Source organism: Sycon ciliatum, chromosome 6, assembly GCF_964019385.1.
Source record: "Sycon ciliatum chromosome 6, ocSycCili1.1, whole genome shotgun sequence".
In the NCBI taxonomy this organism is placed as follows: domain Eukaryota; kingdom Metazoa; phylum Porifera; class Calcarea; order Leucosolenida; family Sycettidae; genus Sycon; species Sycon ciliatum.
In genome coordinates this window covers 19038510-19052188 of record NC_088648.1, presented here as the reverse complement: position 1 = coordinate 19052188, position 13679 = coordinate 19038510, and the positions used below count along the sequence as shown (strand labels likewise).

At 43.9% G+C, this 13679-nt stretch overlaps 1 protein-coding gene across 1 annotated transcript in view; it reads right to left on the bottom strand.

Moving 5' to 3' along the window:
• Positions 1 to 1962: 1962 nt before the first annotated feature.
• LOC135819562 (uncharacterized) overlaps positions 1963 to 13679 on the bottom strand; it is a 205263-nt gene continuing 193546 nt past the window's right edge. Inside the window, exons 2-10 of the mRNA XM_065332791.1 lie at positions 10080 to 10212; positions 9063 to 9188; positions 8406 to 8785; positions 7873 to 8152; positions 6334 to 6597; positions 5494 to 5913; positions 4655 to 4804; positions 3545 to 4206; positions 1963 to 2968 (exon numbers count right to left, since the gene is read on the bottom strand). Of these exons, the coding sequence (XP_065188863.1) occupies positions 2572 to 2968; positions 3545 to 4206; positions 4655 to 4804; positions 5494 to 5913; positions 6334 to 6597; positions 7873 to 8152; positions 8406 to 8785; positions 9063 to 9188; positions 10080 to 10212 (2812 nt within the window). The 3' untranslated portion in view covers positions 1963 to 2571. The remainder of the gene's footprint in view (positions 2969 to 3544; positions 4207 to 4654; positions 4805 to 5493; positions 5914 to 6333; positions 6598 to 7872; positions 8153 to 8405; positions 8786 to 9062; positions 9189 to 10079; positions 10213 to 13679) is intronic.

Genomic DNA, 13679 nt, shown 5'->3' with positions numbered 1-13679 from the left:
AGAGTTTGCGCTGAAACAACGGCGAGACTATCTCTTCCGCCACCTTCGCCAGTGCCTAGTCGTGGTCAATCACCGATACTCTGGGAAGAGTACGAGCAGCTACACACCACGAGAGCTAATAACAATCCAACACATATCGATCACGGCAGACGATCTCTACCGGCACGGCCAAACGCTATTGCGTTGCGCCGTAAGTCTTTACCCGGTCCTCAGCAGAGCACAACCGAATCAGATCCCTACCTGGTTCTCAGGCCTCGTACGGATGGCAGACTGAAAGCTGACCCGACCCTTGGCGTCTCCACCTCACCGCAGCGTAATATGAGCAGAGTCTCCCAGCAACTTCCAGTTCCTGCTTCTGCAGCTGAGGAGTATCCCTCTCAGATTCCACCGAAATTACCTCCACGCTCACCTACCCTGTCAAAAAGCCGTAAAGCAGGTGCACCCTCATCACCTTGGGGCTGAGTTCGCGGACGCATGAGCAAATGGCAAGCAGCAAAAATGGTCATCAAAACGTTCAAAAGCCCCTGTTATTTACAGTACATGGATACTCTTTTCACCCAAATTATCGATAATATTTATTTCACTTTGCACGTGTAATATCTTTCCTGATATAATTATATTTACACGGTAACACCTGGTGTAAGCGACCTCTGGGTTTAGCGACCACCTGATCTTACCGACCGTTCTTCCATGCACGGACAGTTCTAAACAGACACTGTGCGACCGTATTCTAAAGATCACCTGGCTTTAACGACCTCTTCTGCTTGCACCGTGGGGTGTTCGCTTAAACCAGGTTTTTACTGTACATGCGTTTTCATGTCGAATTTGTCAGTGAACACACACGACAGCCATATGTCACGTCAAGGAAGGATGTTTCTTGAACAAGATAGAGAGAGGGAGAATGAGAGAAAGACAAATGAAAGAGGAAGAGAGACGGGGAGAGAGAAGCATCTCATGAAAAGCCCACAAATTCACGGTTACCTAATGCTGGTTTAACAGTTTGCTGTCGAATTTCTTCTTTGGTTATCTCAGAAAATATAAGCGCTGGAGATGCTAACAAACACCCTGACAACTCACTAAATGCAAATTTCTCTCACTTCATGGCCACTATTGTTGTGGAATGTACTGGCCGCTCTAAGTCATATTGTATCTAAGTCAAGCTATACAAAGACAATACCCAGATCAGGAATCATCCTTCACGCTTGCCCTGGCACTTCATTGGAGGTGACCATTATGTTGATCTACCTTTAATTTAAAGAGTCATCACAGGTGAATACACTTAACTAGTGGAATTGCCTCTGAACCTGCAGAGAGCCTTGACAGAATTGTATTACGACTAGTTGTCTGACTCTTGCATCAATCTTAGAATGGCTCTACTGTGACCTACTGATCATCGTCTATCCACCACTCACATAACGGCCATAGACGTTACGTACATCAGGGGATATATCACATGATTAAAAGGCCCATGGGTGGAGGTTCTGAGATGAAGTTTCCAAAATGCGGCATCTAAGACGGCAATGGGGACGGTGATGGTAGATCTACCCTCGTTTTGAATAGATGATTGGTTTTCTCATTGTAGTATACTGAACAAGAACGCATATCCAGCTCGTGTTGGAGATCACATGATGCAGACAGTACAGTTCTCCAAGATCCAGTCTCGCCTAAACATACGGTAGCGTAGTGGCTATTCTGCAGTCACTCATGCTGGCATGCAGAACACTCACCATAGAATTTTAGATTTCCAGTGTAAATCAATGAACCTGTCTAGTTCATGACCAACTAAGGAGGTAAGAATGATTAGTTCATGGATATGGTGTACAATTCAATGTTTTACACGGCATGGGACTCTGTCCCCCCCCCCCCCCAACAGACGAAATGAGCCAACGCCATGAGCATGACGACACGGAGGAGGGAGTTTGAAAAAAATTCTGGTACGAACATGTACATGTTAGATGAAAAGAAAGATTAACTTGGAAATACCGAGTAGAAAAACATGAAATTCCAAATGCCTATCGTTCTGTTGACACCGCCAATATGGAAGATTGTTCTTCCGAATCACATCCAGGTGGTAATAAAGATCGGGAGAACCGCCCAAGCACATAATGCATGATCGTAGCAATGAATATATTCAATTAATCTTTTCGTAAAAAGAAAGGATCCACTACGGATATCAGTACAAATAGCGAATAGGCGATTGCCTGAAGCTTGAAGTAATCCACTACAGAATGTGTGTTGCAATATGCAGACAAATGGAGAAGATCTACATGGCAACATGTTGTCATTCAATGTTAGTACAGAAGACCGGATACTCATCCATTCCTGTCTTCATAGGTATGATTGCCTTAGTACCAAGAATGCATGCCTAAGCTTTTCTTGCATTGCTTCTGAAGTTGACGAAAGATGTGCTTGAACGTGTATGATACTTCTGCGTGGAGATTTTCATGTGACCGCTGAGAGACCAGAATGGGGGAGTGCTTACTACTACGACAAAAGTAGAGGCTAATTTACAGCAAATACAGTTTCTCGTGTTGTTCAAGATCTATCAGGTGCATGGTCACACAACATAATTTAGAGGCGACCCTCTTGTTGATCACGTATGTTATCAACTAAGAGTGGGTCTCTGATGTCGCCTATCAAGTTGGCCAAGGCTGTTTCGTCCAGATGTGATTCGTTTCTCTCCCGTCTACGTTCCTCTTGCCGACGCCGCCACATGAGGCGAGCGGAGAGGGTCCTGAATCTTCCGTAGCCTCCCTCCTTTGCTAGGCATTGTCGGTAGAGGAGTGCTGTCAGAACCAACGCAGTGGGCGTAAGGAAGAGTGCCCCACTGACCCATAGCACATAGTTTTCGGTCATCTGCGACTCGTACATGACACTGTAGAGTACCGAGATACAGATGGAAATGCAGAGCATGAACGACTCCCATGTGTTGTAGCCAACACCCGCAAAATCACCCTTCCGAAGAGGTCTGAACAAGGAAGCAGAAAGACCACACAAACTGAAAGTATAAAGTCATGCAGCAGAAAGATGATATAATCCGCTTGATCTTTTCCATAATCTAGCACATCTACATAATTGCACGCAGACACTTGTTTGGTTGCCACATGGAATGACAAGCGCCTGTTGCCCATGAACCCAAGAACAGCCATTACACGAAAACATAATGGCCATTAAGCAGGATTTATCGTCCACTCCACACTCGCGGAGGGTACAGGATCTATTTTCCTGTCGGTGTACCCAGCTAGTAATGCGACAGAGACCCATGGTCGAGTAATCTGGTCGGATCTCATCTCCGCTACCGTTCTTCACTATAATATAGTGAAGAACTTTATTCATTATGGTTGAAGGCTGTGCAAAATATTCATTAGTTTGTGGGGAAGTTGGAAATAGGGAACGGTCTGAAGAAAACCTTGACTCGAACCAGGGACCCTCGCTTATGACAAGCGATCCCGAACCACTAAACTAAGGTGTACTTGACACCCAAGCAGCAACAGTTCACCATTTGCCTTGTAACACGGATCGAAGAAGACAGAAATGAACGTACCGAACTGTGCTATGCACCATCAGAAGTAGCAGAAGGAATCCAGATGTCACCAAGAGTCTGGAAACCGCGCTCGAAAACGGTAGTGATCCAAGCAGGCCAATGGCAATACGCCTCAACAGGTTCACAGCTGACCACCAGCGGCACTCATCAGTGTACATGCAGCACGCCTCGTCCACGAAACCCTTCAACATGATATGACCATGTGTGCGTCGAATGAGTAATAGCAACGGCGGTGGGATGATAACTATGGCCAGGATTGCGACTGCTGCCAAGACATAGCCTAGATGCGGTGACACATAGCAGTCTACGGAACCATCCATGGCAAGCACCTGCCTGTCGTTGATTTGCACACACCAGAACACACTGAGAGCTGTGAAGGTGAGCATAAAGTAGCTGTAGACCAGAACAAACCACATGACTCGCACTAGTTTCATGTGGGTCTGTAGTCTTGCCAATCGAGTTCCAAGGTAGTTGTACGATCGTGCAATGCGTATAGCCAGGAAGATGAGAAGAAGTGTGATTGGTTGGATGATGAGTAGAGTGCTGACTTGAAGTCGATTTAGGTCCTCTTTGAGACAGACGTGTCCGAGTCCGAAAGTCAACACGGTGTAGATGCTGCTGTAGACGAATGTAACTTCGTTCGGGAAGATGTACCAAGACGTCTGAATAAAAACCAAAAGAAGCAGAAATCATGGCATGCTCTAGTTTCAACATACATGTACTACGAGTTCCTTCCAAACACAGCACATCACTGATACCTTGCTTCATAACTTTCTTCATGTATGATCTTCCGATCTATTCTAGTCATCATGTGACCTTTCTTCTGGTTGGTAGTTTGTTACAGAATACGAAAACATATTCCGCTTTCATTCGTTAATCTTTGACCTGTGGTTTACTATTTGAAACCAAGAATGAGATTTTAAGTTGCATCATCGAACAAAATGCTGTCTGGTGCCTTCAATCAGGCTTCATGCGCTTGGTTTCTCTGATAGAAAAAATCCTGATTCAAAGGAAGTTGCGCCAACTGATATGCATGTACATGTAAATATCCTTTCATTATGTGCTAATAAAAAAATATGTATTTAAAAAACTTGTAATAACCAATATTACCTGCACGAAGAACAGCCAGCTATCAAGAACTGGTGAAAGGCCAACATTGAAGTAGAAGAGCAGGATGGATGTCAGGACTGTCATTACCACCATGGTTATGACGTATACCCATAGTGGAATAGATGACGTCATTGAGCAATCAACGCATTGCTGTAAAACGACACATAAGAAGCGAGTAGAATCAATCATGTACTATCGTCGCCAAACAAACCCGGACAATGCTGCACATGCACAATTGGCCGGATTGGTTCCTCGACGATTGTAGACGTCCAAGAGGAAGGCTTGTGAAAACATGCAAAGTGTTTCTCGCTTAGGGTTACCAAATATAAAGTATAAATATTAGGGGTGAAACAATTACACCGAATACTCGAGTACTCGCTCTGTTTTTTCAAAAATAATCATATCCGGAAAAATCAGAGTACTCGTTCATACATGGTACATGCATTTACCACAGAAATCTGCAGTTCCAGAGCAGCAGTGGTCAGATATTGATGTGCAGACTGTGTGGTGAACATTTGTTCACGAGTAGTGAGAGCCCAAATGACCCACCAACCAATATACCAGAGAAACATGACTTCCACTCGGTTCAATCAATGTTGTATCATGTAATTTTAAGGCCCTTGGTGTGCAATTTTTAGGAGGTGAAGATTACTCGAATACTCCAATATTCGATCGGAGAAAAACTGAGTACTCGAACTCTAGATCTCAGTGTCAGCTTTTCACCCTAAAATAAAATATCGAAGAAATGGCAGAGCCAGCTTTGTTTGCAACATACTGGGCAGAGAGCTGAACCTGAACGCATGATTGTCACAGTTTGTAGGCCATGTTACTATTCTTACCGCTAATGCTAGCTTCAGTCTTGTACCGGCTCTGCATTCTCCACACAAGATACCCGCGGCATTGCCAACACATGCTGGCGCTCCCGATCCATTGTAGAGCCACGCACCACTCTTGCAAAGTCCATTCGTGCACTGTGCAATGCCAAACGGGTAATCGACGAATGATCCATACGCCTGCGTCTCTTTGAGCGAGATGTTTGAAGTGTTACTCTCCGTTTCAAACACCACATCTTCACCAGTAGATTTCCAATCAAGAGGTTCCTTTTCTGAGCCGCGACGGCTATTGGTTGTGACGTTACCGGCCCAATAGCCTGGTTTCATGTGCACAAAGCGACCCTTGCTGCACTTCTGTATCGCCGTAGAGTTCATACAGTAGCAAACTTTAGTCAGTGGAGTCAGTGGCTGGTAGTCTATGGTAACCTGATTCACAATATACATAATTCAAGGAAACAAAATAACAATATTTTCATATTAATTCAAAAGACCCTCCTCGTTCACTCTCAGCCGGCACGTTGCTACCCTCGGTAACCATTTCACGCACCAAAAATTCCAAACAGCGAAGAGGATACGGGTTTTGATCCTACAACAAGTGCCTGTACAACTCCATCGGGGTGGGCTCAATGAGGGTGTGATAGAATGATACCGTTCTTAGAGTAGCAGGGACCATACTCTTGATGTGGGGGAAACATAAATACCGTAAGAATGGAATGGGTATTTTTCCAAGGGCTAGATAACTAAGTCAAAAAGGAATTATAACTCCCTTACGCACTCAACCACCAACACACACACAAACACGCATTTGGAACCAATTATATTCATTATCACTTTTCAATGCCTTACCGCTACATGAGGGCCGTAGAAGCCTCCAAAACAAGGTCGCAACTCAAATGGCACATCCAAGTAGAATCCATCTTTAGACTTCTTTTCTTTTGCAGTATCATCCAACAACCTGAAACGGAAATTTCCTCGTGCTCCTGCTTCGCCGCCAAGTGCTATGCCAGTGAGAGGCGAGCTTGATATGAAATACATCTCTTCCAGGTGCTCATACAGACCTCTATCTCTTGCTCCATACCGTAGCATGTAAACATTATCCTCACTGATAATCTACATAATTTGACAGCACAAAAATATAAAAGAATTCATCGAAAACCTCAATCTGCCGGTCCATAATATCAACGGCCCTTCATTGCATACTATAGAACGACACTGCAGCACGTCATATCATAAAGCATTGCAAACTTTATTTGGAGACAAAATCGTAAGATGGCAATGGAATTCGACCGAACCTCTACTAAGAGAAGCATAATGTCTCCTTAGTTATAGTAAAGTTAGTTTCTCTTGTAGTAATGGGAGCACAGGTCAAAACAGCGTTGAAAGACAAACTGTCGTGGAAGTGACGGACACAAGCAACTGTACAAAAGATCTTGCTACTTTTAAACCCTATTCCGTGTATATGCCGTATGTATGCCATCATAATAATCCGCAGTGCGCTGCTATAGCCTGGATGTTAGGTGGCCATATATTGCTTGTCAGAACTTTCAAATAGATGGAGCAGTAGGTGCTGTTCATGTGATGTTCTGCCAGTACATGCACTACAAAAAGGGGCCATGTGAAGCCTTTATAAGCGGGTAAGACGGTTTGAAATAGGACCGGTATCCGCAAAATTGTGTTGACCCAAACGGATCATCATCGTGGATAGTTCACTCAAAATATGTTTGTGGTAGGAAGCTGGCATGTTGAAGTTTGCTCTGATCGAACTGAGCCACTCCTTTGTGTAGGCCCGTCCCCTCCAAGTTGCCCGAATATACATTTCGAATGTTGGTGTCGCAGAGTTGGCTCCAAACAGGAATAGTTTTGTAGTGCACGTTAAGTTCACCCTGAGTTCTGAAATTAGGTAATTGCTAGTTTACTGCTATCGCTCCACGACGCCCAGTATACAGAAACTATAAGCTTTGTGTGTGTGCTTCCGGTAGTTTTTCATTGGTATACTTGCTTCATTGGCGAGAGGCGAGCAGCTTTTTAACTGCGAGAAGAAGTTGATTTTTGGAAAGACGTTCAACTCAAGTCGCAGTGCGAAGCAACACGTCAAAAACTCAAATGTTTGATATGGCGCTTCCGGTCATCGCAGAGCCATGTACTTCTGGCTCGTAGTAAAACAAATCGTAGTCTCACTGTGAAATTTTATGTTTTCTAATCTAAATACCAAGAGAGAAAGTGAGTATTGAGCCCGGGCCTTTTTGCAACGTATATCCTATTTGAAACCGTCTCCTCTTCTGGGTTTGCCGATTTCCTGTTACAGAATCTCTCCGCCCACACCCCCAATTTTCACAGTTCAGGAAAAGAAAAACAACCTACTAATCCTGCCAAACTAAAACTTACATGAACTTTCATTCGAGAACTAGTCGTAGACAGTAAGTCATCATAGGTGCGGATATTGACAGTAATATGCTCTCCTGGCGCTGGGTATAACGTAATACGTGAGAGGATCCGCCCAGATGCATTTCCCGCCGAAGAGTGCCAGTGAATGCCGCTAAAATGCGACCATGGTGCCAAGATAAGTGATCCAGAAATGATAACGTTGCTGAGGTCCCTAACGTTGTTGCCGCCCATTCGCTCGGCAACGAGTTGAAGTGCGCTGTCTGATTGCCCTGCAGACAATCTAAAGAGCAAAAGGTGTATAAACGTGTATAAATTCCGTGCTGTGTGAAAGGACTTCTGTGGTAAGCTGGAAAGTCTTTATTTGAACGACTTCGATATATTTTAGGTATTGAATAAATTCCCATGCTGTGTACTATTGCGTGTTTGCTCGAAAGATATTTGAGGGTGGGCTTAGTACGGACGAGAATGTTGCACCGGAACCGCACTTTGTTTAGATTCAATATTCGATATCCATAAAACGTAATAATTATTACCTTTTCATTATGTACGTTTCGTGTAACATTTCCATACTACACTGATTTCTCTTGTATAGCCAGATGTTACCGAGGTGCTTGTAGCACTCCGTACTTGATTGTCCCAGAAGAATCCAGGCGGTGCTGAGTTTTAACAGTTTGCCGAGCGCATTGTCCGGGTTATTTGCGGTGAAAATAGACCTGTTGCCAACAGCGCACTGGAGGAATTGATCCATGCCCCTGCCGACATTGGTCAGTTGAGTTGTATCAACCCAAGTTGCACCGAATGTAGCACAGGACCCATTACTTCTTGGATCCCTCTCGTAGCTCCTGGACGTGGATCGGTTTTCGAGGAGGACAATCGGATCGGCTTGGATGTAGCATTTATCACGGAAGTTCTCCTGGAGAGGAATAAGTATGCACACTAAGATAAGTTGTCGCAACTGGTATAAACAAGTATATCAACCTAACTATTGCCTTCAAAAAGATTCTGTTTACAAAAATAGTGCGTCTTCACAGAAATTGAACAAGACAGCAAGCATCAAGACGTACATGGCAGATATTATTATCGTCTTGTTTTGTAAAGAAAAACCACTTGAAGGTGTATGTAATTAATCACGCCGTTCAATTTAGACCACACTTTCGTGGCGTCTGTTGGTATTATGGCCTTTGTCTTACCGAAGGGCTGTGAATCTTCGGATCCAGTGAGCATTGTCCGATATCCCTGTACTGCTTACGAACGCTCACTCCGATATTGGACCATCCATAGGACACATTTTGCTTCACAAATTGCTGAAAATTCGCCTAGAGACATCATTATGGAGGCCACAGCAGAAAAAACGAACAGAAAAACATTGCTGTCATTGGCACTGGCAGGTCAAATATATTTTCTTGAGAATAGAATTTGCAAGCAGATCATACGGTGTTTTGGTAGAATACTTCTTCGGCACACTTTCCTTTATTGTAGACAATCTAATTCTCCATTCTTTTCCGCTTCACGCCTTGCTCAAGTCAGTTCATATTCATGGTGAAAAAGGAAGACAAAATGTTACGAGTTATGACTACCTCTCCACCAAGTAACCAGATCTTATACAGTCAGCGAGTGCGACAAAATAGCACAATTTTGACAAAGGAGTACTGAGACATTCGGCGACCTTACACCTAGCTCCAACACTTCTCCAAGGCGCAAACCAACAACCTTCCAACTTGGAAGGCTCAGGTTCTGAAAGGTCCAAGAGCTTTCCGAAACTGAGCCTTCCAAGTTGGAAGGTTGTTGGTTTGCCCCTTGGAGTAGTGTTGGAGCCAGGTGTCAGATCGCCGAATGTCTCAGTACTCCTTTGTTAGGTTTATGCCATTTTGGCGCACTCGCTGACTGTATAAGATCTGGTTAATTTGGTGGACAGATAGCCATAACTCGTAACATTTTGTCCTCCTTTTTCACCATAATTTAATTGGCTCGCCATCCGAGTTAAGCCTTTATTTATATTCTGCAATATTAGTAATTGCCCATGTCCATCAAAATCCGGTTCAGTATCACCGCATCTGACAAGCCTTTTGCAGGTGAAACAACTGCTAGGATAAATTTCACTGTCAGTACCAGAAGCCTCCTTTGTTGGATTGTCTGTTCAATGATTCTAAACCCTCATGTGAACGTAAGTTCTTGCCTTTTCAGCTCATGCATGGACAGATACTTACTGGACTAAGCCATACAATGCTGAGGCCACTTTGTCGAAATAACGTGCCAATATCCACGACAGTTGCTATTAAGCCGATGAGATTGAGTATGCCATTTTGAGAAACTACTGGCGCCCTAATGAAAGAGTTGCCTCTGCATAAGGAATGGGAAAGGGATGCAATGGGAAAAGATGAAATCCTTCACCGCATGAAATGTAAACACACGCCTGCCCACACACGCTCTCTAAGCTGCAAAGTTCTAGCACAGAGCTCTCCTTCTCACCACCACTCCCGTCAGTTCGCGCCTGGCGCCTAGTCGATGCCTGGTTGGCGGTATCCGACATAGCAGGCTGGTACATCAAGTAGCGCTTGGCATATAGAAGATGAAGCAGCAACGACATAGTTCGATTGCGACGTACGTCTCGTCCCCGCTGGACTCATCGGGCAATCTTCTTCGTGGATGTCTTCATACGGAGCTTGACTCGGGAGAAAGAAGTTGAAGACACCACTGCAGCTGTACTTATGGTATCATACTGCCAGTTGTGTCTTTACCACCATATTTATCAACCATAAGTACAGCTGCATTGGTGTCTTCAACTTCATTCTCATGAAATGTAAACTTGAAGTACATTGTACTATTTTTAAACCGCAATCAATAAATCGATCTGGATGAACATGTGTTTGATTATTCTTTTATTATTATTTTTTATCACAGTGCACATACCTACGGAAGAAGCGGAAAAAGAAATAAAAAACTACACTGGGTGTGTATCCGCTACATGAGCTGCGGCAGACCCTTCAGCACTCAACAATACGCTGAAGAAGACGCGCGTTCAAATTCAGGTCAAGAAACTTCGTTTTCAAGCGATCCATGCCTCCAGGTGGCAGGCGAAAAAGGCAAGCTAGCATTTTTCAAGTACACTGTAACGACCTGCCGGCGGGGTAGGGTGAGCAGTTCCACACCTTCTTTCCTTGGCAAGCGCTTCGCTGATTTTGTCGGTGTTTTCAGACCTGCTACCTTCGCAGTAACATGCGCCACAAGTAGCGCATTTTAGGAGTTTGACACAATTTGGTCTTGCCTTCGTCAACTTCAGCATTTCGTATTGAGGAGAAATACCAGGATTCTTATAACCGAGCTTTCAGTCTTGATAAATGCCCACTCGAACCATGTGGGACGGCACGAACTCCAGAAAACGAAATGCGCTCTGGGGCGGAATAGTGCGGAGCGCAATGAATTTGCTTGGTGTGGAAGAGAGCTCCGACAAAGTCCGAGACCACCGCGGCTTCAGTAACCAGTAGACAAGTAACAAGTAGACATTGCGCAGGAAGGGTCGCATCAGTGTTCGACCACAGAAAACAGCGATTCCGACAGTCGGACTAAGACGAGCAAAGTCACAAATATTGCGATGTGCGATGTGCGAGCGACAATTTTAACGACGCGGAGGAAGTATATGTATTATATTATTTATTTTCTTTCATTATGTCTCCATAAAATTACAGGTATTCCTCAAAAAAAAGAAACTAGATATGACACGTATTCAAATTGTCTGGTTTATGAGTTCTTGATTGGTTTAAGTTCTATTTCGGAAAACATGCATGGAGTCTGTTTACCCCAAGAAAACTACATGATAATCATAGGTGGTATATTGTTGATCACCTATGGCTTAGCTCTCCTCAATTCATTCTTACATGGATATTTAGGGACCAAATCCGAAACCTGAGATCATCTTCCACTTGAACAGCATAACGAGAGCCTTAGATAGCCAATGAGAAGGCATCCAGGCGTCTCATTTTCTTGGCGCAGCTCGATACCGACCTGGTGAATGCTCATTTTCAGTGTCGCGTGGACACATCTCGCTACCTTCTTGACGAAATCCAGGGAGCTGTGATAAAGCTTAGATTTTTAGAGCGTTAAGGACCTGATGCTGCACCAAGACAAGTCAGTCGCCCACTCTGAACACAAACAAGGTCAGGACCTTCCTTGCACATTACCATTTCATCGACGGTTGAGTATACTGCACAGTTCTGTACAATCTGTGATATATCGGAAGTCCAGGGGGAATCTTTTATTTCCGGCTATTGAATGGTCTACCAGAACTCCATAAGGGCCACTATGACCCAATATGTTCTGCAAACTATTTGGAGAATCAAAAATGCGTGTCCGGTTTCCGAATGGACCCAACCTTCGTGTTCATTTATCTAATCTGTTTTCAGAATAGTTGGCAAAATATCTAGTTCAATCTCTCTTGAAACAACACAGTTCTTGTATATTTGTCAAGTAAAAAGGCATCTGAGTGTGCCAACCCAACAATATTTCGTTTTTCCACATTTCATCACTTTTCGGCGACATCGGAAGTACTCAGTTGCAGATTTCATGTCACCTTCACGTCATACTCCAGTTTTCTACTGAAGAACGTAGTCTCTTTTCAGTAGCGATATACTAGAAGAGAAACACAAGAACAAAAACTCTAAAAATGTAATCTAAGCTCATAAATACTCAGTAAAATACGACTGGGAACGTATAGGAAAAGTCAGTATGGAATAATAAGGTTAAATGTACTATTTCCATTCAAGGAAAGACGCAAAAAAGGGGGTTGTGCTATTTTTGATATTTCATTTCTCGAAGTGATAACCCAAAGGCCACAGCCTATCGAACGTATCCGAACAACTTTACGATCTATTTAATCACCATACATATACATGTGTATTTACTTCAGAGGCAAGATAAGGGACCAGACTTACTCGATATGATTCCGACCGTACATGTCAACTTTGGCAGGTGGACCCACAGCTAAAATAATCGGTATACACTTCAGCGTCTGTGGATCCATCGAGCATTCGAAGTGACAATCACGGGTCTGAACAGTATTCATGTTAGTGACGCCCTTTTCATAAGCACCTGCCGGATCAAGCAAAGTAATTACAGATGATGAAGTATTCATACTTGGACACTTTCCCAGGATATTCGCTGCGCCCAACGAAACTCGATCCAAACGGATTACTACTGGTTTCCAAGTAAGTTTTAGTAATTCGTGCATTTCATGGTCATGTTTCTCCACGTGAATCCCAACAGAACATGCATTCGGACCGATGGTGTTTAGTTCAAAATTGCAATCCGTAACTGCAAATCGGACTCTGGAACTTGTTGAAATGGATATCGGGCTATGGAAGATGAGACTGCGTGCGATAACTGAATTAATCACCGTCACAAGAGTCACGTCGCTATCCCGCAATGGATATATCACCATCTTAATCATATTGCCCGAGGAGCAATTTGTGAACGTGCAGTTGGCAATCGTAATGTTGGTGTTCTGAGGACGGTTGGCGTATATAGAAAGTACAGCCTTGGGAGATTCTGTTCGGGCATGTTTCATGTTATCCAGTCTTATGGTGCTCATTCTCATGTTGCTCATTCGGCAGTTTTCCAATAGCGCATTCAATTTAGCTAAAGCTCCCAGTAAGACATGTACTGCCGAATCGGTGAGGAGGGGCGGTTTTCCGGATTCAGCTTCGTAAGCTGTGAATGAACAGTTTTGCACACGAAGGCTGATCTGGATATGCTTTCCTTTCCTGTCAGCTTGGAGGACGGCCAATCCCCCGTGTCCGTGATACAGTAGGAAC